Source organism: Amblyomma maculatum, chromosome 6 (genome assembly GCF_055883805.1).
Source record: "Amblyomma maculatum isolate TAMU_Amacu chromosome 6, ASM5588380v1, whole genome shotgun sequence".
NCBI classification, from domain to species: Eukaryota; Metazoa; Arthropoda; class Arachnida; order Ixodida; family Ixodidae; genus Amblyomma; species Amblyomma maculatum.
Window position 1 is genome coordinate 57,526,244 of NC_139349.1, and position 23,495 is coordinate 57,549,738.

General features: G+C 43.3%; 1 protein-coding gene across 1 annotated transcript in view; it reads right to left on the reverse strand.

Moving 5' to 3' along the window:
- Nucleotides 1–23,495, reverse strand: part of LOC146185827 (uncharacterized) — an 84,137-nt gene that overhangs the window by 37,540 nt on the left and 23,102 nt on the right. Inside the window, exon 2 of the mRNA XM_084607924.1 lies at nt 8,903–9,931. Within this exon, the coding sequence (XP_084464050.1) occupies nt 8,903–9,931 (1,029 nt within the window). The remainder of the gene's footprint in view (nt 1–8,902; nt 9,932–23,495) is intronic.

Genomic DNA, 23,495 nt, shown 5'->3' on the forward strand with positions numbered 1-23,495 from the left:
GGCCCGCTCTCCTGGCTTTGGGACACTATAGTGGCATTTTCTGTTATTTTAATAATTTCCGTTTCAAAATATATTTATCGAATGGGCCTGTTCATTTATATTTACGATTGGCAGACCTCTCTCCACCCGCGTCACACAAGTGGTGCAAGAGTCTGTCTTTAGACTCCAATCAACTCCATGTTATTATTGAAGCTTCAGGTCCTGCTTGAGTCATTCTACTTCTACTGGCGCGGGTGCGTGCTCAATAAAGGGCGCCCGTTTTCTCTGCTGCCCCACTCAGCACGTTGAATTAGGCTACCTAGTTTTGTCATGCTGACGTACAAAAAAAAAAAAAGAATAGATTGAATTGCCTTGTTGAATGTGTTGGCTTACGCTTTATCTTTCCTGATAACAAGGTTCGCAAACTTCCAAAGATGCTTTTTTATACAAATGCAAATAAATACCTTGAAGACCGTGACCTTTCCGCTCAACATGGCAACAAAAATAGAAGAAGAAAAAATTTTCATGTCACGATTACGTAAGTATGATGTGTTTCCTGAAACCTGAGAGATGGTTCATCATCAGGTTGTAAAATATGATAATTCTTTTTAATACAGTCTGCCGATTTCTAAGTCCTCAGTCCTGTAGTATAGGCGCATTATATTTCTTATCGTTAGTTTATTCTGACCTGCACTAATATGCTATTGAAGTTTCTGTTTTTGCTCGCCAGTCATGGGGCATAAAATAGCAATAGACAAACCTTCGCCATTCCCCCCCCCCCCCCCCCCCCCCCCTATGATGATATCAGTCAGAATACATATAATACGCGGGAAAATATATGCCCATCTAAGCGGTGGTGACCTGGATAGTTTCTTCGGAATGAACATATGTTTAGAGCGCCATTAATGGGCCTGGATTTATGTGATGCGTCTCTTTCAGCCAATTGATTGCCGACACACGGCACGACTTCCTGCTGTATCTAGGCTTCGAAAGCGCGTCAAGGTCTCACTCGGCATATGTGATCTAGCCCGAAGCTGGGTCAACTAGCGAGAGGAAGTGCACAGTGCCAGAATCTCTCTTATGGCAGCGTGAATCTATGTCGGGAAACCGCTTCACCGATAAAAATGGGTCTTGATAGCTTACCGCGTTTTCTCTCTTAGTGCATGCATACGGACGTGTTGTAAAATCTTGGAAGTACATCAATTCAGTTCAGTTGTGATTGTCACCTTGAAGTTCTCCAGTAAGGATTGCGTGCAGATAACAAATAACTAAGAATAATTAATATTGAAAAAAATGATCACACAAGGGCATCAAAAATCAGCAGTGATATCACGAGACGGGCTGTGCTTCCCTATACCAGTTCCTAAGAAAAAGGCTGGTGGGAATGTAGTGATTCGTCACCAGTTGCAACTGAGTGAAGGCCTAGCAGGTAGAAATGCTAATTATGGGAATATTACCGAGCGAACGCTGCCTGACTTCATTCCTGAAGCCACTGAAGCAATGAACAACCTCCCAAAGATGAAAGGCGTCTCAAGTGTTCGACAAATGAGCGGCGCGCAGGGAAGGCGCAGGGAGGAGGAGGAGTTTCGAACCGCCCAACGATATGACACCTCAACAATACAGGGTTGCCACAACAGCCGCCTGCTAAACCTGATAGTGAATATGGTCTATACCCACTGGAAGGCGATGGCCTCTCCCATATTTCTCCAATTAACCCGGTTCCGTGCTAGCTGCATCCACTTGACCCCTGCGAACTTCTTAACCTCATCCGCCCACCTAACTTTCTGTCGCCCCCTGCTACGCTTTCAATCCCTTGGAATCCAGTTTGTTACCCTAAGCTACCATCGGTTATCCTCTGTTCGCACTACATGTCCTGTCCATTCCAATTTCTTCTTGATTTCCACTAGAATGTTAGCAACTTGAGTTATTTCTCTGGCACACTCTGCACTCTTCCTATCTCTTAATGTTACCCCAACCAGGTTTCGTTCCATAGCCCTCTGCGCGGTCCTCAACTTAAGTAGAACCCTCTTGGTTAGCCTCCATGTTTCAGGCCCATAGGTGAGTACAGGCAAGATGCAACTGTTGTATACCTTTCTCTTGAGCGGTACCGGTAAGCTGCTAGTCATAATCTGCGAGTACTTGTCAAAAGCGCTCCATCACAATCTAATTCTTCTTGGTATTTCCTTTTCATGGTCCGGAGCTGCGGTAACTACAGGTTTTCCCTCTGAATTTAATCCTAGCGCCAGTAGAAATAATCTGAGCGCCGACTGATATAATCTAAGCGCCATGTAATTTAATTCGAATGCCAAGCATTTAATCGTAGCGCCAGCATATTTAATCCAAGCGCCAACTCGAATAATGTCCGCGCCAACCAATTTAATCCGAGTGCCAACGCAATTAATACAAGCGCCAGCGAATTTAATCCGGGTGCCAACCAATTTAATCCACATGTGGAAAATGAATGCGGTGGAGGACTCCAAAGCATGAAACATGAATTCCGGAAATAAATAGAAATTGAGATCACATTCCAGACCATGCGACGAGTAAGCGAAGCGTTAGTTTATGGGACGACTTTCGTCAATATTATGACAAATGCACAATCTCGGCACTGAAATACTGAAGGGTCCCAGAGCTGTGGCTTACTGGCTCTATATTCCAAGAGGACAATGTATCCCACAAATGTGCGCACTGCTGATTACAGAATATATACAGAATTAAAATGTCTTCGATGAAACACAATTATTTTATCACACAATTAAAAAACGTTTTAATCAACCGTATCTATTTTAGCTATATGTAATTTCATCAGCCAAACATTACACAGCCAATGCCAAAAAGTTCCAAAGCAGACGGCAAGTTTTCCGCCTCCGTTTACTCGGTGCCGAATTGTCGTCTGTTTTTGCGCTATGCTAGGAGAATGGATGAAAGCACAGACACGTGAATTCACTATTAGAAATAGGTGTACTTTCGTTTGCAAGAAATAGAAATGTTTTCTCAAGAGCATAAAACAAAAACTGCTAGAAACGCAGAAGACAAGATATTTCAAAGCAGGCGGCAATCTTCGCGCCTCCGTTGTGTGTGCAGCGTTGTCGTCTGCATTTGCAGGACGGAGTAGAGCCGGACGGTGGTGGTGCGTGCTCGTATATTATAGGCAGGTGGTAGACTGCGTGTTTTCATTAATTTTGCATGAACTTTATGCGCATTATTTTCTTCCATGGAAGCTGATGAGCAGTGCCCAGACATCCTAATCGGGCACCTAAAACGGGGACCGCCGTTGAAGCCTCCAGGTGCACCAAGAAGAAAGAACAGCAAAGTCTCCGAGCATGACAGGGCCAGAATTCTCGAAGTGTCGAGGCGTGGAGGAGATGTGAAAAAACTGGCAGACACGCTGGGCATCAATTTAAAGACGGCGAGATCCATTGCAGCGAGCGATAGAGAAGCGTTGAAGAAAGGCGGAACATCGAAGAAATTCGGAAATGAGGTAGTAACGGCTCTAAAGAATATTGTGGATAACAACCCTGCTTTCACGCTAAAGCAAATAAAGCAAGCAGTGGAAGAAGAATTGCCGGGAATAGCTCTCTGTTGCGGTCAATCGGCCTCTGAGTCATCAACTTCATAGTTGATGACTCAGAGGCCAATTGACCGCAACAGAGATGACGTGAAGCGCAGCCGCAAAACATACGCGCAATGGTTGCAGTGGGAAGGGCCTCGCTTGTGCAGGTTTTACATCGATGAGACCAACTATAACATATGGTGTTGAAGGAGCTTCGGCCGTGCAGTGAAGGGACAGCTTGCGGTGCAGACGACGACTGGCACCAAAGGAGCAAACCTTGACATTCTCGCCTGCATGTCCGCAAATGGTGTCATTCATTGGACGGCCGTAGACAAGGTTCACTGGGTCGTTGTCAATGAATTTTTGAGCGACATATCAGCCCGTGTCGAAAGTGAAGAACCTGGTTCTGAAGCGGTTTTTATTTTTGACAACGCTCCAGCTCACAGCCGTGCAGAACAGGCAAGCCTGGCCAGTCAGACGCACTCGATCAAGCGGCTGCCTCCTTACAGTCCATTTTTCAACCCTACAGAGGAAGTCTTTTCGAAGTTCAAGTCGGAAGTCAAAGCTTTCCTGAGCGAGCGGAGAGACCTGGTGCTAATCACTCCTCCCGGAATGACTAAAAAGGACCATCGGCACAGTTTGTTGCTCGACGCTGCCCGACACTCTATGCAGCAAATACAAAGGGTAGAGTGCGCTGCTTTTGACCGCCATAACTTCTCTTTTATACGGGCAGCTTTGCATGAAGACGATATGTAAAACGTTCTGAGTTACACTTAAACCTGCCTAATGTCTCCTAGAAAATAAAATTGCATTTCAGTCGGCTACATCTGTGCTTGTACGTGCTTATAGTTTGTTGGCAACCTACGCTGCTAGGATTGCCACCCAGGCAAATTAAATACTGCTGCTAAGGTGACCATATTGAGAAGCCAGTAGCTATTCCTGGCCTCGGTTGTAAGCTCCGCTGTACATAGTTTCATTCCCTCTACCGTGCCGCGGCCAGACTGATAGCAGGGGCGCGCTCTCTCTTTCCGTGGTAGCGTTACTCTAAGTCTTCACGCCGAAACCAACTGTGTGTTACACTGATCCTTTTCTGCTAGTGGTGGTGTTAAATCATGATTAGAAACCCAAATACATTTCTGCACCGGTTGCAATTTCTAAAAACAGCCGGCTGTTGTGTGAAGACCGCACTTGCCATCAGCATGCAGATTCAGTGCATAAGACAGCCCATGACAAGCAGTGCTTAACCAAACAATTAGAAAATGACAGGTATATTTATTCACTTGCCATGCGTCTAAGCTAAAAGCTGAAAGAGACGTGTCACAAACCGCTTTTTTTTTTTTTCAGTTGCACATATGGTTCTTGGTTGTTGCAAGATACAAGAACAAAGCGAAATGGTGCATGCAGATGTGACGCATACTCGTCGTATGGTCTGGAATGTGATCTCAATTACTATTTATTTCTGGAATTCATGTTTAGTGCTTTGGAGCCTTCCACCACATTCATTTTCCACATGTGGATTAAATTGGTTGGCACCCGGATTAAATTCGCTGGCGCTTGTATTAATTGCGTTGACACTCGGATTAAATTGGTTGGCGCGGACATTATTCGAGTTGGCGCTTGGATTAAATATGCTGGCGCTATGATTAAATACTTGGCACTCGAATTATATTGCATGGCGCTTAGATTATATCAGTCGGCGCCCAGATTATTTCCGCTGGCGCTAGGATTAAATTCAGAGGGAAAACATGTACTTGTCCTAAGAAGATGTATTCGCCTACTACTTCCTGTGCTTCGCTATCTAACGTAAACGGCTGTTGAACATTACTTCAGTCTTCTGCATATTGATTTTCAAGCTTACCTTTCAACGTTTCCTGTCTAGGTCACCAATCATTCTTTGCAGTTCATCTCCCGAGTTGCTTAGCAAGGAAATTTCATCAGCTAATCGCAGATTACTGTGGTATTCTTCATCTACCCTTAACCCTAACTGCTCCCATTCCAAGTCTCTGAATACTTCCTCTAAGCAAGCTGTGAATAGTACTGGGGAGATCGTGTCTCCTTGTCTAACACCTTTCATTATGGGAATTTTGTTACTTTCTTTATGCAGAACTATGGTTGCTGTGCAGCCAGTATATATATCTTCCAGCACTTTCACGTACGGCTCGTCTACCCCCTGACTTCGCAATGCCTGCATCACCACCGAGGTTTCTACTGAGTCAAATGCTTTTTCGTAATAAATGAATGCTATGTATAAGGGCTGGTTATATTCCGAGAATTTTCTATCACCTGGTTGATGGTATGGATATTATCGATAGCAGAGTACCCTTTCCGAAAACCTGCTTGATCCTTTGCTTGATTGCAGTCTAAGGTTGCCCTGATCCCATTAGCAGTTACATTAGTAAATACCTTATACGTAAGAGTGAGTAAGCTGATTGATCTATAATTTTTAAGGTCCTTACCGTCCCCTTTCTTATGAGTGAGGATAATATCTGCGTTCTTCTATGTTTCCGGTGCCGTCGATGACACCAGGCACGGCGTATACAGGGTGGCCAGTTTTTCTATCACAATATCCCCCCGTCCTTCAACAAATCTATATTTATCTGATCCTCTCCAGCTGATTTCCCCCTTTTCATTGTTTCTATTGCTTTTTTGAACTCGTCCTTCGTCACGTAGAACGTCTGAATGTTTTTCTCTACCGCCAATCTCGTTACGGTCCTGACTACTTTGGCTACTGTGGAGATCAGTGCAGAACTCCTCAGCTACTTTGCCTATCTTGTCCATATTCGTGATGACGTTGCCCGCGCATACATCTGATTTTTCCTATGCCCAATTTCTTCTTCACCGCTTTAAGGCTTCTCCCGTTTTTTACAGCATGCTTAATTTTCTTTATGTTATACTTCCTTATATCGGCCACTTTGCGCTTATTTATTAGCTTTGATATCTTTGCCAATGTTATCTGGTCTGTTGGATTGGAAGCTTTCATACTCTGGTTTTTCTTAGTCACATTTTTCGTCTCCTTAGACAGCTTACCGGTATCCTCTCTAACTATCCGATCCCCTACTTCTACAGCGCACCCAGTAATAATATCTCTGAAATTATTGTTTATTTCTTCTAGGGTAATGTCGCCATCCTCAGCTAGAGCGCATCGATACCTGTCACAAACTAAGGTTCCTCTCTCAGGCTGTTGAAATTTACTTTAGTCTTCGGCGTTCTCCTTTCGCGAACTGCGGATTTAAAAATAAACGTAAAATAGAAAACATAAGAAACTGAGATCTCAAACAAGAAGAAGCTTGCAAATCATCGTGCCTCTGACAAAAATAAAAAAGAAAACTGTTTTTGTCTCCTCGCAGTAAGAAATACAATATTAAAGACGAATAGGATTCATGACTTCCACTTGTCGAGTGTAAATAACAAATTATCTCCCATTGTGTTCCGAGTCGTAAAAATAACTAGAACCTAGATATTCTTCACACTGTGCAGAAACGCTCATTTGTATTTCAGACGTACAGACGTTCCACCTATGAAGAATTGAGGAGCTTAAAAGGCTGATATCCCTTTCTATTTTCGTTTTGGTGGTCCCTTGCAGTACAGGCTTTGCATTTAGGATTGGGTTACCTTATTTTCGCATTAAAGAGAAAGGGCTTCCGTGCGAAGCACGCTTAAAAGCTATGGCTCATCATCTCGCAGACAAAATCTCTGCATTCGCTATCAAACCAATATGACTAAATTTATGCTGGTATGTGCTTCAACACAGCTACAAACTTTAAGGTCTAGAGATCAATGTTTTAATATGCAAAGAAATAACATCCTACAAATGCGCAGGAAGTGTACTGTTATAGTACGAACATGTTTACCGCCTTCCGATATTACTACTTCATCTTAATGTGCTTTTCTTTATGATAGAACATTAGGGAGTCTGTATTTCTACGGCAATTATTACGTTTGCCCCTCTATCAGTCGGCAACACTAATATTCCACTTTCTTTGGCAAATATGACAGCTTTTTAGAAAAACTGTCGGCACAAATATATAAAAGCAGGAGCACTTTTTGCAGGTTGTAGGAATATTACATGATACAAGTTATCAAACTGCAATATATACATGCGCATAAAAATAAAACATTGGTGTTTCCAGGGCGCTAGAATCCATACAGACCCAGAGGCGAAGCGAGAACAGCTGCCAAGAAAGAGCGCTAATAAGGAAGATAACTTGGCTGTTTCAGTGGTAAAGTAATCAGTGCAGCCTCTGGTATGTTCAAGTTCCGCGGTGAGATCTCTCTTCCGAGGTAAGAGACCGAAGAGAAATTATTTAATATGGTTATTTCATAAAATTCATATGCATCTAATGATTATTTTTGAGAGAACGGTGTTACTTAAAAGTCTATTATAATGTTTTCTTAAAAACACTCAACCTGCTTAACATAAATTGCTTGTTCGCGTTCAGAAATGAAAGACAAATGATTGAATTTTAGTTGCCCATCCCTGCGAGAGCCTTCAAGGCTCTTTATTGCATGCCAGAGATTTGTATTGCTCGCAAAGGCATGCCACTCGACTAAAATATGTTCAAAACAGCACCAACAGGTTTGCAGAAGTAGCCTGTAGAGAGGAAACAGGCGACACGTACCGGCTTTAATACAAATAAGTTACTAGCCTTATTACGAGAGAAGCCGTTGGAGTGGACGAAGTTGACACAACAAATCACCAGTGACATGAACAACAGGCTGAGAGGTGGCTTGCGTGCACGTCTGTAATGCATCAAGATTGTATCTGGAATCATTGCCAAGAGTGTGCATGTTGCGCTTGCCTAGGCGCAAATATGATACCTTGTCAGAAATTGGGACAAAAGTCAATGCACTTCCCGATTTTCTACCACCATCATCCTTGCAAACATAAAGGCCATCTAACGAGTGAAATTTCAGAAACCTTCAGTATTCACAACACGCTGATCTTATCATGCGTGAACGGTCTGTCACGCCCTCTGACACTAAGGTGAGCACCTTATCCAGCAAAGTTATCTAAACTCCCTAACAGCATCTACACTAAAAAAAAAAACAAAAAACAAGCGTACTTTTTTCTTTTTTATCTAGCCAAGAAAAGACATGCACTGTCTTTTTCTTCGAATAAAAATCCCAGTTCTAATTAAACGCTTATGACACCTGTTCTATTCACGTCGTCTTTTCCCCGCACGTTAATATAACATGCCAAAATATCAACTCGCTCAAATCGCAGCGCTGAATAATGTGCAGCAGCTAAAATGAGAAACGTGTCTTCTCTGCTGTTTGATTGGCCTGGTCATAAAGCCTTTACATCTATGGAAAAAAAAAATGAGGTAGAATGAGAGCAATCTGAATTTATGTTTCTATTGAGGAATCTACAGAGCCACAGTAGCATATGCGCAGGCTAAACAGCAGATTATAACACTTGTATTCCACCCGCTTCATGGCGTGCCACAAATCGGTTATCTCCTCAGGAGAAACCCAGTGCCCGTAGATAGCAGTCTTGTAGTCGCATGGCGAAGCCAGCTTGAGCATCTGCATTCCAGACAGATGTCTGATGGAGACACCGGCACGTTCGGCGCACTTTCCAGTAAGGTACACGTCTTCGTTAGGAAAATGTTTGACTAGGCCTGTGGTTTCGTACAGCCGTTGCACGGCCCGGCCTCCGATGATGTACATGCCTCCAGCAATGAAGTCTGGGAGAACGTCTCTGACTTCGTCTTCGTACGAGATGTGCCACTTGACGTCTGGGTTGCGCTCGGGCGAGTAGCGGTGGATAACTTGCCCGTAGATGGTGTCCTCTGACCTTTCGTGCATAGCCCAATAAAAATTGGGCGCATTTAGGATGGTGTCGTCATCAATCTTCACGACGAACCTGGCCTGGGGACAGTGAAGCTTGACCCAGCGCAGTATCATGACTGTTTTGAACGTCAGGTTTCGGTACGAGTCCCAGAAGTTTTCTTGCACAATATCACCATGTTGTAGCGATTCCGCCGTTAATGTGTTTTGCAGATGTGTTGTGTTGGATCTGCCGAAAAGGAAAATCAGCCTGTTTCTAGATGATTTCCTCACTTCTTTTCCCCATGTGCTCCTGATTGCTCTGCGAGCCTTGACGTGTTCTGGCGCTGAGTAGACGGCGAAAAGGTAATCTACTGGAGCGGTAGAAGGGCACACATTTCCTGGGTTGATGAGATACTTGTTTGGTTTGTAGAACAATCGCTCACCGGACAATCTTTCTTCTGCTATGTTTATGTCTGGGAACCACCGGAGGGGTTCTTCGGGCAGGGCCACGCCTTTGTCAGAGTCGAGGAAGCGAGCAATAATGTAAGCGCCTATAGCTAGTAGTACTGCGAAAGTCAGCAATTTGATGGCGCATTTGAAACATCTTCCAAGTTGCGCCTTGAATGCCTGTCAGCGGAAAAAACAATTAATATTGATAGCTGTAAACTACTCGTCTTGGCAAGAAAATTAAAATAACTGTCTTAGTTATTATTACTGGCGCTTGAGCTGTTAATTCGCTCTAGTGTATAATAATATATTTAGTATTATGCTAGTTTGTGGAGTATGCTTATACTAGCTATACATCCTTTTAGCACGCTACACCATGGGCTGAAATCTGAAGCCGTATTATCTATGCATCTAAGCTGTTTAAAAACTGACAAACTTCAAAACTAATCCTAATCTCAGAAGAAAATTGAGTGGTAAAAATTATGCGCCATGTTATCTCAAAAAGGGATGTGATGACTAAGTGGAAAAAACAACAAGAACAACAAATATTTAAACTTTTTGTCTTGACAGCATATTCAAAACTCTAGTCATTTGCTATCCTAAGTGGAAACAACAACAACAACAACAACAAATATTTAAATTTTTTGTCTTGACAGCATATTCAAAACTCTAGTCATTTGCTATCACAGCAAATATTATTTACCTTTTACATTAGGTTCTATATCTCGCTACGCTGCGCAGAAAAGGAGTGTGACTATAGCTCCGTTCACTATTATTCGAAGCTAATAAACGCTGTTCGCTGGCGAAATGTATGGCGTGGTAGCTGTCATAATATATGTATCCACCAAAATTGAAAAGCCTCTCTTTTCAATCAGGCTACTGAAATGTAAAAACTTTTCTTATAGGCTGCCTCTTGTAAACAAATGTTTGTCAAGCTATTACCAACTCCGCGCGATTGTTCGCTCTAGGTTTGGTTCTTCATGGAGGGTACTGTTTAACTTACTATTTGGCGAATTGTTTTTTCTGCGTAAAACGTATGAAGAATTCCGTTTTGCAAAGATAACGTAATTTTCGGCTGTCTCCTACCTGCACACTGCAATGAAGTACTTTCTGTGGGAGCAAAAGTTTATTCTTTCCTCATGTGTCTCTATGTTGTACCCCAAACATAGTACACGCAACATGCTTCCTTCAAAGCCATAACATTAGGTGTCCTGGTGCGCCCGTTCGTAAAGGGCTAGTACAGCGACAGACGAGAGCTTGCACCTGGACGCACTACAGGTAAAAAAAAAGCGCTATCTATGGGCTCTCCTCAGTAGAATTTGAAAGGGTACCAAATAATTTGGAGGCGGTCACTGCTCTCTCAACGCCATTGAAAAATATATTGCTCGTTGCGGTTCGCAACAGGATCGTGGACTTCCAAGGGTAAAAAATAAACTACACCAATCTTAAATACAAAACACGTAAACTGTGTAATTACACAAATGCTGCTACTGCGAAACATAATTGCGTAAACTTTTATTAAACCGCAAAATTCTTTCCTTCCAAAATGTTATTGAATCGAGCCCAGAGAACTGTGAATTTCCTGGTGGTGTCCTCATTTTACTTGATGCTTAAGTCATTCTGCATTGTATGGTGTTTTAAAATTCCAGTTGCCTATTTTGACGTTGTAAGCTGGTGAGATTACGGAATGATATGCCAACTATGTTAAGTTGTGAATCTTATGAAGGCCTAGCGCATACACCGCCTGCATACAACTCTTGTTGAGAATCAGTGAATACTGAGTATCCTAATCAGAATTAGTGCTTGGGCTCAAATTATCGCTACTCGTATATATATATGTGAGAATGCTATGATGAGAACTGTAAACTGCGCATGAACTGACACTCACGTCATGCGTGCTTTTTTTCCGCCTCTGTGTGCATGCACTGTCACATTCAAGAACCAACCTTAACTTGATCCGTTGCTTACCGGCTGTTTACGGGCCCAAAACTCCGATATTGAAATTAACTACTCGTGAAGGTAGGGGGAGCAAAGCAGATGAAACGCTTTACAATAAAAAACTGCGCGCCAGAGAATTATGAAATATAGCAATTGTGAGAGTGGATATAATGTGCACTTCCACCCACTGGCTTACTCCGCGAACCTTTTTACATAATAGTTCTAAGAAATCTGATTCTACAAAAGAAGCTGTCATGCAACGCATTGGACGTTTTTGCAGGAGCCGACGTAAAGTGTAGAAGCATCATTACGCATGCGTCTCTTAACACTCTTAAATCTGATAATGTCAGTAGACTCCGGTCATACAAAGGACGCTGGAGCGGTATTTATAAAGAATATCAATATATACATTTCCTATCTTCGTCCATAAGTGATTTGGAAGGCTTATTTCGAAGTAGTACAAATCAGAAAGAAAAAATGAACAGTAAGTGGTTTACCTTGTACAATAAACACAGTTTCATTATAGCCAACTTCAGGAATGCAATGTTGTGCCAGTGCCACAATACTCAACGCGAATATGTCACCTGCACTCGAGAAGTATAAACGGTACCGTCAGGTGTGCCGACTTTAGCAAAAACATAGTGGAAAGTAGGAAACGCTCGTAACTCTCCCCACGTACTCTCCAACGAATGCGCATGACGCACCGCCTCGAACATACGTTGATGGCAGCGTTCGCATTGCTTTATAGATTAGGCTGTACACTATAAGGGCCATAGCAAGCATTTTATGTGTAGTTACGCTTTCGCGATTCCGGTACTAAACTTTCGGTACCAACTTGCACTGCTTGAATCCTGGGCTTCTTTTTACTGTAATATGTTGCTCAGGCAGAAAATTTGCATTGTTCACGACATTTTCATTACGAAACACTTGCTCATATTGCAAGCAATTAACCACGGGAAACCGTTTTGGTATAGTTCCTGCTTATACATACACTGCCTTTATGAATCATATGCACAAAGTAACTTACAGGCACTAGTGTATTTTTTTTTGTTTAAAAGGTCTCACACTCATTCAATAAACCAGTTATCAGTATGCAGTAACGGCTTAGCCAGAGCTGGCGCGACTTCCAATGCAAAACTGTCATCGTGTGCTATTTAAAAACATACATCCAATCATGTGCATTTTTCCCCCAAAATCGTCAGTGTAGGCTCTTTTTTTTTTTTTTTTTCCTCGAGGTAGTAGTGAAAAGAAATATCTCCAGCAGCGGCTGCCACACCTCCAGCCCAAAGCGGGACATGTGTTCGCTAACACGTCTCTGATCTTCCGCTTTCCTTCTTTTTTGTTGCAGCTTTTTTTTCTAGCGGGTTTCGCCAAAAAGTAGAGCTCGTTTAACTTTGGAAGGGGCACGAGTTCAAATGCTTTCTGGAGTATATTCTACGGCTTCTCAATTTGACTTTCACATACCCCAATGCTCACAGACACCATCTAGGTGCTGACCCCTCCACCAGTGCCACTAGCGCGCAATGATTGCGCTACTGGGATATTGCCAGTGTCTTTCATACCACCAGTCGTGCTCTCTCATAAAGCAAAATATAGAGCTGAGGGTACGGACATTGCCCTAGATTTAAAATTATTGAGTGTCCTGTATGAAGCTGTCGATGTACCCTTCCCTTACTAGTAATACCAGACTAAAACGTCTTAATGCGTAGTATTTCATTGCAGCCCTAACATTTTCAATTCTGTTCACTTTTGGGGTCTCACACCAGCATAATGCACGAGTAGCGTGGTCATCGATTGCCGCAAAACATACAGGCGGTGCATTGAAGTAGAAGCGTTTCTCCAAGCAATCACTTTTAAGAACGCTCAAAAATATACCGTTTTAAATAAATCGCGTTGTTATGAAGGCAAATCCTTCTCGGCACCCTTGCAAAATTTTGGTCCGGAAATGAGTCTACAAGGAAAGCAAGGTTCGTCAGCCAGCGTATCCCAACGTATACTTTACCACTGGCGTGGCTGTGGTTGAAAAACTTCAGCACCTCACTTCGCTCCTCCATTGTGGTTTCATACGATCGTGTTGTTACGCTTGCGAGGAAAGAAATGCGACCTCATCGCATACATTTACTTTCTAGGATAGCTGCATGTAGCGAAGTATACACATGCCGATAAACAGCAGGCAGCAAACCGGAAAGTAGAGCTAGCGAGGCGTGACTACGATCCAGAGCCACCTGCTAATAAAGACAGATCTTGTTTATATATTGTACCCCACAGGAAGTGTGCGATGTCATGCCACAATGGTGATTTCGTATCAGGTGTTCCCAAAATAGAAATTTTTCGCTGCTGCTGAAAGCCATTTAAACCTGTGGTTCCTTGTAATCCTCTCAGAACGGTACTGGTTTCCATGACATCGTCTAAAACACAGCGCCAAAAAGCTGTGTTTCGGAAACACACTTGCGTAGGTTACAGCCATTCTAAAAGAAATGTTCACGTTTATATAACCCTTAACTTCACGTTGACAAATATCAGCAAATAATAAACTGTCAGATGCAATATTAGAAAACATGACTGTGATTGTCGAAGTAGCAGTTGTGTTAGGGATAGTATTTTAGAGCGTCGTGATAAGCCTTCTACGAATCCTAGCACAGTTTCTCTTCCTGTGTGCTGCATGAAGCAAGCTGCAAATGTCCGGAGGGAAAACTACGTCAGTCTTTTGATGGCAATTTACTCTAGCAAACAAAAGCTGATGCACTCAAAAGTGCTGAAGGATCTAAATGCTTTGCATCGTCGACACAAGAAGCCGGTATTGCGCCATACATGTGATAACCACTAATAAAGATGACCAACAAACGTGACCAAAAGCTATATAACAGACTACACGATAGCGTATAAATCTCCACAGAAATTCACAGCAGTACTTGCTTTTTGAAGACTGTATGACCATGAATGGTTGCAATACGATTAGGAAGATCATCAGGTAATTACAAAGACGATGGAATGTGCGATAAAGATCGGAAGGACGAGGCTACTAGATGATGATTCTGGAATATTTTATGAAAAAACAAAGCAAAACGTCTTCCTACGTACCTCTAGTGTCGGGAGTGATAGCGATGATTTGGGATTATAAATGGTAGTTTGTAAGTCATTTTTTTGGTTATTAACAAAAATAGAAGGGTTCAACGCTGCTGAACAGAATATTGAGCGAAAGCATTAGCTGCGGGTTACCGAACGTTCTTCTTCTCCTTCTTCTTCCTCAGCCCACATATAAGCCCCGCTTTAACCAAGCCGTATGAACGTGCCTTAGTGGCCTATAGGGGCAAGGTGCACGCCAGAGTCCTGGCAGGCTAATTCTGACATAACCATCCCATGTGGAATGAGAGGCCTAAGTTGGCAGCTCCTGCCAAGAGACCACGGACACGGACACTTACACGGACAAGGACACGGCACAGAGCGACGAACAATTAGACCTGGCGTAGTATTACTTTCGCAATAAAGGTGCAGTGGAGTTCCGAATACGTGAGACCGGTTTGATTAAATATGCTTGATGCGGTGACCTAGTAAGTGGGGCGAATTCAAATTGGGGAAAACCTAATGTCGGATAAGCTAGTTTTCGAACAGTTACTGGGACATCTCGAAGATTCCATTTCGGATAGCCAACGGTATGCGATGCCTTGGCACAGTTGTTAAATACGCTGGTCTCAGAGCAAAGACTTGAAGCCACGCGTACGGCCATGCGAGCTTCCAAATACTGCATATTAGCACCATGCTCGTGATTGCTACACACAAAGCGATACCTAGCTTTGCCTAGCAAAGTCAAACTATAGCTTCAAAATAATATGCTTGAAACGTGCAGCTAACAGAGGACAATTAATGGCGCCCACTCCTGCCCTTCCTCGATGACTCTGGATTAGATGTTAAGTACAGCGCTCTTGATAGAGTACAGGCCCTAGGCACAGCGCGACCACCGTTCAGAAAATGGCATCTGCTGGGGAGTGTCAACCTTGATTCAACCCAGCCGCAACTGCATTTGCAGGACTGTGCTTTTTTGTGCTACGGAGAAAAAAAAAACGTTTGTTTGTTAAGGTTCTAAAGGCACGTTTTATTGCCCAAGTGTAGCATGACTGCGTTATATTTGCACGCACGCAAAAAAGCACTGTTACTTCTTCAGCTTCCTGTTCGCAAGCAGGACCCATTGGGGATAGTTGAGGAAGCTTTTATTAAATATACTGCGCAGCGTAGCATGACCAAAGTAGGCTTGGGTTAAAACGTCATGCAATAACGAACTGTTATGTCTTTAGGTATTAAGGACTTGCCTTTTTGCCGTTTTTCGTTCGCAAGCAGAAACATTGGGGCTAGTTGTTGAAGCTTTTATTCAATATTTGCGCAGCACAGTAGCCACCTGATAAGAGGTTTTAAAAGCGAAGCCGTTCGCACTTCTGGCTGTCTAAAAGAACATAGGTTTTGATTATTGGCACCATTTTGTAAGTAAGGTTTTTGAAGAAAATAAATAAAACATTTACAGCGCGCTATCAGGCCGCCGGTGCCCTCTTATAAATTTATTTTGCCTACGGCTATAGTGCCTTTGTTCGAATTTTTGTTTGTGTGCGTGTGTGTGTGTGTAACGAAGGAATTCCGAACTGACTTGAGACGTATGGCCCCTAGGCAAAACAAAGACCTACCACCTGCTTCTAGTTTTGTTTATGTCAAGAAGACGTGACAAAATGCTATTTGTAAAACGTTAGCGCTTTTACTTTGCTTGGCAAAACTAGTTTAAACGTTAGTTACGACTGCACCGAGTCTGGCGTGCTGTTCGACTCGTCGTTCTTGAACATAAGCCGAAAATAATGAGGAAGAGCATCGCTTATTTTCTCTCCCTATTTTTGCCCTTTGACTCCGTTTTTCTTTGTGTTCAGCTCTCACGGCGAAAACAAAAAAGGCTTGAGTCATGAATAAATTATTTTATGACAAATTTTAATCTCTTTTATTACTAACATCTCTAAGGGATACCGAAGAGAAAATAAACGAGCAATCTTTATTCTGACATCGCTTGCGGCGAGGGAGAGCGCAAGATGAATCAGGAAGAACATTTGCACGCTGACAAAGCAGTGAAAATAGATGTGCAATGCTTTTCTTCTGAATCCTTTTACTTTGGATAACAATTTTTTCAAAGCATGCATGACTGATATTGGCGTTACGTGCCTTAATGTAGTGCCGTTTTAAGAAGATAGTGACTGCATGTTTTATTTTTTTTTTTGCGTCCATAGCCAGTTGTTAGGACTAGCGGCAGTAACAAAGGTGAGAGTTGTGAAAACAAATTCAGGTGTAAGTGTAATGTCTATACATGATCTGTATTCGCCAACTAGTTTTGGAGAACTGGCGAGATTTGCTCTAATTTATTTTCTGACGTTCCCTGTAAAGGCCTTAAGACAAAGATATTGCACCTCAGAGGGGTAAAGAGGGGTACTAAGGAATCTATTTCATAACACACCAAATATATTAAACTTTAGAAAGCAATTTGTAGAATTCGACCCCTACAATGAGCAGCGCATTACAAAACACACGTGGAAAGTGCATACGCAATAGACGATTTGCGGCTACAATGTTATTATTAAGTTGGCAATTATGGTGCTCTGTTAAGAATATGGACCATATCTCCGTCGAATCTGTATATTTGATAAATTCAAGAAATCCCCAAGCATTTTAACACAAAAGCAGCAAGCATGAATACACAGTATACAATAATCATTGGCTTGAAACCGAGTCGCAATACATCAACCTACAGAAGTGTACCGGAATAGCGATGATCTTAACGCTCTTAAGTATTTTAACGCCGTCGCTATGATTCTCCAGCGCAGCAATGCGTACTGTAGAAATGTATGAAGTAAAGGGGACTAATTTGAACAAGGGAGGAGAAATTACTTAAATTCAGCATTGATATTTCTTCTTGCTTTCCGAGAATAGCGGTAGGAACTGGTTAATATGCTATTTGCGAAGAAACCTCAACGAACTCGCTTATCGCTTGCAAGGAGCACATTGAGCTCACAAGCTTAAAAGAAATGAATAACACGACAGTGCATGCATAATATATAATATTTTTAAATCCGACGTTCATCGGCGGAAATAAAATGCTGGCCATTCAGATATCTTTAAGCCTAAAATAGCTCATAAGCATCTGTATGCTTGATACAATAAAGGCTAGAATTGCTACCTCTTTCGCATTTCCCGAGAATTGGGAGAGGAAAACGCAAGGGCCAGTATTCCCGACAAGAGCTATTTTTCTAATTCTATGCCGTGTCATACAGCGGAAACAATAACAGACAACTCGTTTTTCCTGGTATGGCAACAATCCTATTAAGATCGATCGCGGCGGTCCGTTCCTGTTTATTCCTTTCTCAGAAGTTCGGACCGTGGTGGCAAAGGCGCAGAAGAGGCAATCAGTGGCTATGCTTTGTGCAGGGAGCACCCAAATTACTGCAGCATAATATAGAAAAGGAAATTACTGTTGAATTAAGGCAGCTTCAGATTGCCACAGCAGATTGCAGCTGATAAGCTCATTAATAGAAAAAAAAACATGAATCAATTGTAGAATAACACACAAAAAATAGCAATCGTCTAGAAATAGCGCATTAATAAAAAAACGTGAACCGATTAGAATAACACAAACATATTAGCAATAATCTAGAAATAGCCTTCGTATCCTGGCCATGATGAATACATAGTTTTCGAGAAAGTATGCATCTAATGAGCTTCCTGACCTGTCAACTGAATGAATATTGTACGCCTATATGTTACATGCCTGAATGAATATTGACAAATAATTGTTGTAACAGAAGTCCCTAGCCTCATGCACATTAGTTTTGAGTTGTTTTTTTTTTTTTTTTTTTTTTTTTTTTAATGTGCTGAGCAGTACATCCTGGCGACTTTCTTCGACCGACAACGTAGACGAAGTCGCTTGATGCGACGAATAAGCTGTATTATTTCTGTGTTATAGCATCGGGGCTCTTGGAACTGCGTTTCCAAACTTGCTCGGCACAAACTATGCACACATACACAGTTGCGTAAACGTTTTTTATTAACACACGCACACCACAAAGTTTGCTAGAATGCAGAAGCTCATCAAAGGAATTCGCAAGCATAGAAAGAACAGCATCATTGTCAGCATTTGGAAATTTTGTGACAGACTCGTATGCGGGCTTCTTAGGATCATGAAGCTTAACTAAAACTGCATTATGATCAGAGAGACCTTCCACAACCTTAAATTTAAAATTCTCACGCATCAAATCTGCTGTGACAAAGACAAGATGTAAGATGGAGCACTCTATGGTAGGGCTATCAACATCCTGGTTGGTTGGTTGGTTCATAGGAAGGGAAAGGCGCAGTATCTGTCACACTTGCTCTGTGGACACCTGAACCGCGCCGTAAGGGAAGGGATGAAGGTGGGAGTGAAAGTGGATAGAGAGAAAGGGGGGCCGTAGTGGAGGGCTACGGAGTAATTTCGACCACCTGGGGATCTTTAACGTGCGCTGACATCGCACAGCACACGGACGCCACTTAGATAGATAAAATGAGACAGCGAAGTCAATTCAGTTCAGTTCAGGCGTTCAGTCGTGTCCGACTCTTCGTGACCCTATGGACCATGTCACGCCACGCTTTCCGGTCTCTCACTATCTTCTTAACATCACATAGCTTCATCTGCAATGCCTCGAGAATGCCATCTAACCATCGCGTTCGCTGCCTACCCCTTCTCCGGCGACCCTCAACCTTTCCCAACATCAAATCTTTTTCCAGCGACTCCTCTCTTCTCATCAAATGACCAAAGTAGCTGAGCTTTAACTTTAGAATTTGACCCTCCAATGAGCAGTCAGGGTTTATGGTCGACAATATCGACTGATTTGATCTTCTGGCAGTCCAAGGAACTCTTAAGAGTCTTCGCCAGCACCACAATTCAAACGCGTCAATTCTTCGGCGGTCAGCCTTTTTCACCGTCCAACTCTCGCATCCATACATCACAACTGGAAAGACCATAGCACGTGTCATACGGACCTTGGTTGGCAGACTAATGTCTCTGCTCTTTACTAGGCGGTCAAGGCTAACCATTGCTGTCTTTCCCAGAAGCAGGCGTCTCCTAATTTCATGGCTGCAGTCTCCTTCCGAGGTAATCTTGGCGCCCAAGAACAGAAAATCTGTCACAGCTTCCACTTCTTGTCCATTGATGCTCCAGGACTTGATAGGGCAAGACGCCATGATCTTCGTCTTTTTAATGTTCAGTTTAAGCCCAGCGAAGTCAATTAGTGTATTGCAAAGACCCTTGTTGCGGTCAGTTGCAATCAAGGAGTTCCATTTGACGTGTGGTGCATTGAAATCCCCACTTTTACTATCATGAAGCATATCCTTCACGATATAGTCAGTGACTTAATAAAACATAATAATAATAATAATAATTGGTTCGCAGGAAGGGAAAGGCGCAGTATCGTCACACTTGTTTTTGTGGAAACCTGAATCACGCCTTAAAGGAGGGGAGGAAGGTGGGAGTGAAGTGGAAAGAAAGGAAGAGGAGACGTAGTGCAGGGCTACGGAGTAATTTCGACCACCTGGGGATCTTTAACGCGCGTTGACATCACACAGCAGGGAGGCCTCTTCGTTTCGCCTCCAACGAAACGCAGCCGCCGCGGTCAGGTTCGAAACCGGGTATTTCGGAACAGTAGTCGGGCATCTTACCACTGCACCAACCGAAACTAGGATTACCCCGCCGGGGTGGCGCAGTGGTTACGGCGCTCGACTACTGTTCCCAAGGACGCGGGATCGAATCCCGGCCTCGGCGGCAGCTTTTCGATGGAGGCGAGAAGCATGGCGCCCGTGTGCTGTGCGATGTCAGTGCACGTTAAAGAACCCCAGGTGGTCGAAATTTCCGGAGTCCTCCACTACGGCGTCTCTCATAGCCTGAGTTGCTTTGGGACGTTAAACCCCGCAAACCAAACCAAACCAAAACTAGGATTTCCGCTGCCACCTGGTGGTCGGTATGCAGTATCAATTGCTACAAACAAATTAAAAACCCTAATCTTGCACCAGAAAGACTGTTTCAGGGAGTTAATGTAGCGCCACGTGCTAGATGCCATTTGTGATAAAAAGTGCTACAGCACCACCGCTACCAAGGAGTCTATCTTTTCTAATAACCGCGTATCCGGGGGGCAATTTCAGTCACACAAATATCTCATGGCTCATGGCATTCTACAACACAGTTGAAATGGACATACTTATTCACCAAAAAGCGGGCATTCACTCAATAGTGTTAGATTTTGCTTGAATGGATGTCAAGAATCATTCTTCGCACTGACACTGATTGGCACTTAAGAAGCAATTTAATTGCCCCACGAATATCGAAATATGTCGACAACTGTAAGCGAAATTTGCTGGCGTTGTTTTTAAGTTCTGTTGCATTCTTCTATAGTAGTTTACGCACAGAACGCACGTGCGCTGAAAAATCCTCCGTTGTGTACTGCGATGATCCCTTTAGTTTGCGAACGTTGCGCAATATAGCAGCGTTTGTTTGAAAGTCTAACAACTTAATGATTACAGGCCTTACTTCTGCCTCTCTTTTAGCCCAGAGTCGGTGCCAGCGATCGATGCTATCGCACGGCACACCTAGCTTTGGGGTTAGCAGCTCCGTTATCGATTCGGGTAGCGCTTATGATTCGTATGCCGCTTCAGACAAGCCGTGTATGATCATACTGTTCCTGCGTCATCGATTCTCAAGAGTATTATTTTTTTTGTCAGTATTATGCAGAATATATTTTATGCCAGACACAGGTGAGTTAATGGCTAATGCGGGCTTAACCTCAGCATTTTCTCTAATTTTGATTCAACATTGGGTTCCGGGGGAGGCCCCGAGTTGGCTTCAGCATACCCAGAAAGAAGAGGCAAGTTTTTTGCAATCTCGTTTAACCAAAATATGCTACTATTTTCGACAAACAGAGCGAAAAAAGTGGGGTCCGGTAATAGCAGTAAGAAACAATTATCGCTCCGGTAACATTTGCATTTGTGAAATTTACCCCCCTGTAAAACGAACCGGAAAAACCTCAGGCAGCTGTCCATGCTGCTGCCAGACCCACCCTCGACCCTCGGCGGATGGAGAGTCACTGAACACTGCTGCTGACGGAAGTTGAAGCGAAGATGAGCCAATTCAATAGCACCGACATCCGTTAAGGGCAGCAGTCTGTAAAACGAAGCAGAAAAACCTCAATCAGCTGTCTATGCTGCTGCCAAATATTGGTAAGTTATGCGTAGAGACAAATATCGGGAGAAGGCGAACCACTTCTACAGAAACGGAGGTACGGTATACTTTTTACTCCCCCTGATGGTGTAAGATGCGTCCACTCAGAGGAAGATGCAGCGTATAGCCACGCATACCATTCTCCTTTTTCGAGTTCCCTACACTCGTTTTAACGCAGTTTGTGTCGGTGCTTTCTTATTCATGCAAAGCAGGTAGACTTTGTTAGGCGTTCGTTGTCACCTCGAAAGCCAAACCATACGGGCTCTGGTGTCAGCGAGTGCTCCTGAGAAGCGAGCTATATTGAATGCCTGTGCGAGAATAGAAATGGGCTGTGCTGGGAGAGGGGGGAAGCAATGCGAGCGCCTACTAGGAGGGCACTAAAGGCTTAACTAGACTAAAGGAACACTTTGCAGCGAGTAAATAAATGATGAGGACCGGCGGTGGTCCTGTCTCGCTACCTCGGCGCTTGGTCCCTGGCCAAACGGGACACGCCACGAATAGAATGCAGCTATTCTTGCGTGTCCGCCTGGTTCCTGGCATCTGGATACCGTTTTCACCTTTACGCCAGCTGATTTTTTATGCATTGATGGAACGGTAACGTTCGATAATGCTTTATTTATTCACGAAAGACTTGGGTCGTTCCGGAGTCTCAGTAATTAGAAATCCCATGCATCAGTCTGGAATTCTTTGTGGGTAGTTTCAGAGGGTTGTTGCCAGTTCTCAGTCTTGTCATACTGGCTTCATCGCCAGAGGTCACATAAATCTAAGTTCTTCCTTACATTCAAAGTGTCTGATAAGGGCGAGTGAAGGAAAAATGGCAGTCGTGCTGCCGTTGGATAACATAAAGTGCCTCAATGCGCTTTTCTTAAATATTAGTGTTGTACTCATACGTTCTAGGACCAAATAAAGCTCATTCTACCTTACCGCAGGTATGTAGCTCAGCAATAGAAAATTTGCAACCAAATATTCCCTTTCATTGCCACCAAAAAAAGTTGTGGTGAATGAAAGTGAACATACGTATGTTTCCTCTTTTCTTTTTGTTCCCCATATTTCTTAGATGCCTTACCTTGAAGTACTATGCCACGTAGAGAGGCCGAGATATCTAGGGAAAAGAAATTGCAAAACTACGCAATGGGTCAGAAAAACAATCGCCGCAATCTGGGGGTTGTACGGGCTGCTGCTTCCCGCTGACCTTAGCTATTCGTTTTCCGAACGCTGCGCTCCCAGCGCGGACTTCGTGCGAGGTTCGCTCTCTGTGCGGTGTCGCCGGCGCTGCTGACGCTGCTGCGAGGCCCTCGCCTACCGCTACAGCTCAGACTTGTTGCGCTGCTCATCGGCTTCTTGCGCGGCGGTGGTAAAGACAAAATGGAATCTGAGCTGAGCTTCATCTTGACCACGCACATTCACTTCCAAGACCCAGTCACTCGTGATGAAATAAATATTCGCCCTCAACCTATTTCTTGCATTCTCTTATCGCCGGCCATCTCTGTACTTGGCTGGTTTGATAGGTCGCCTATAGACAATTTCGGTCAAGCAAAGGTT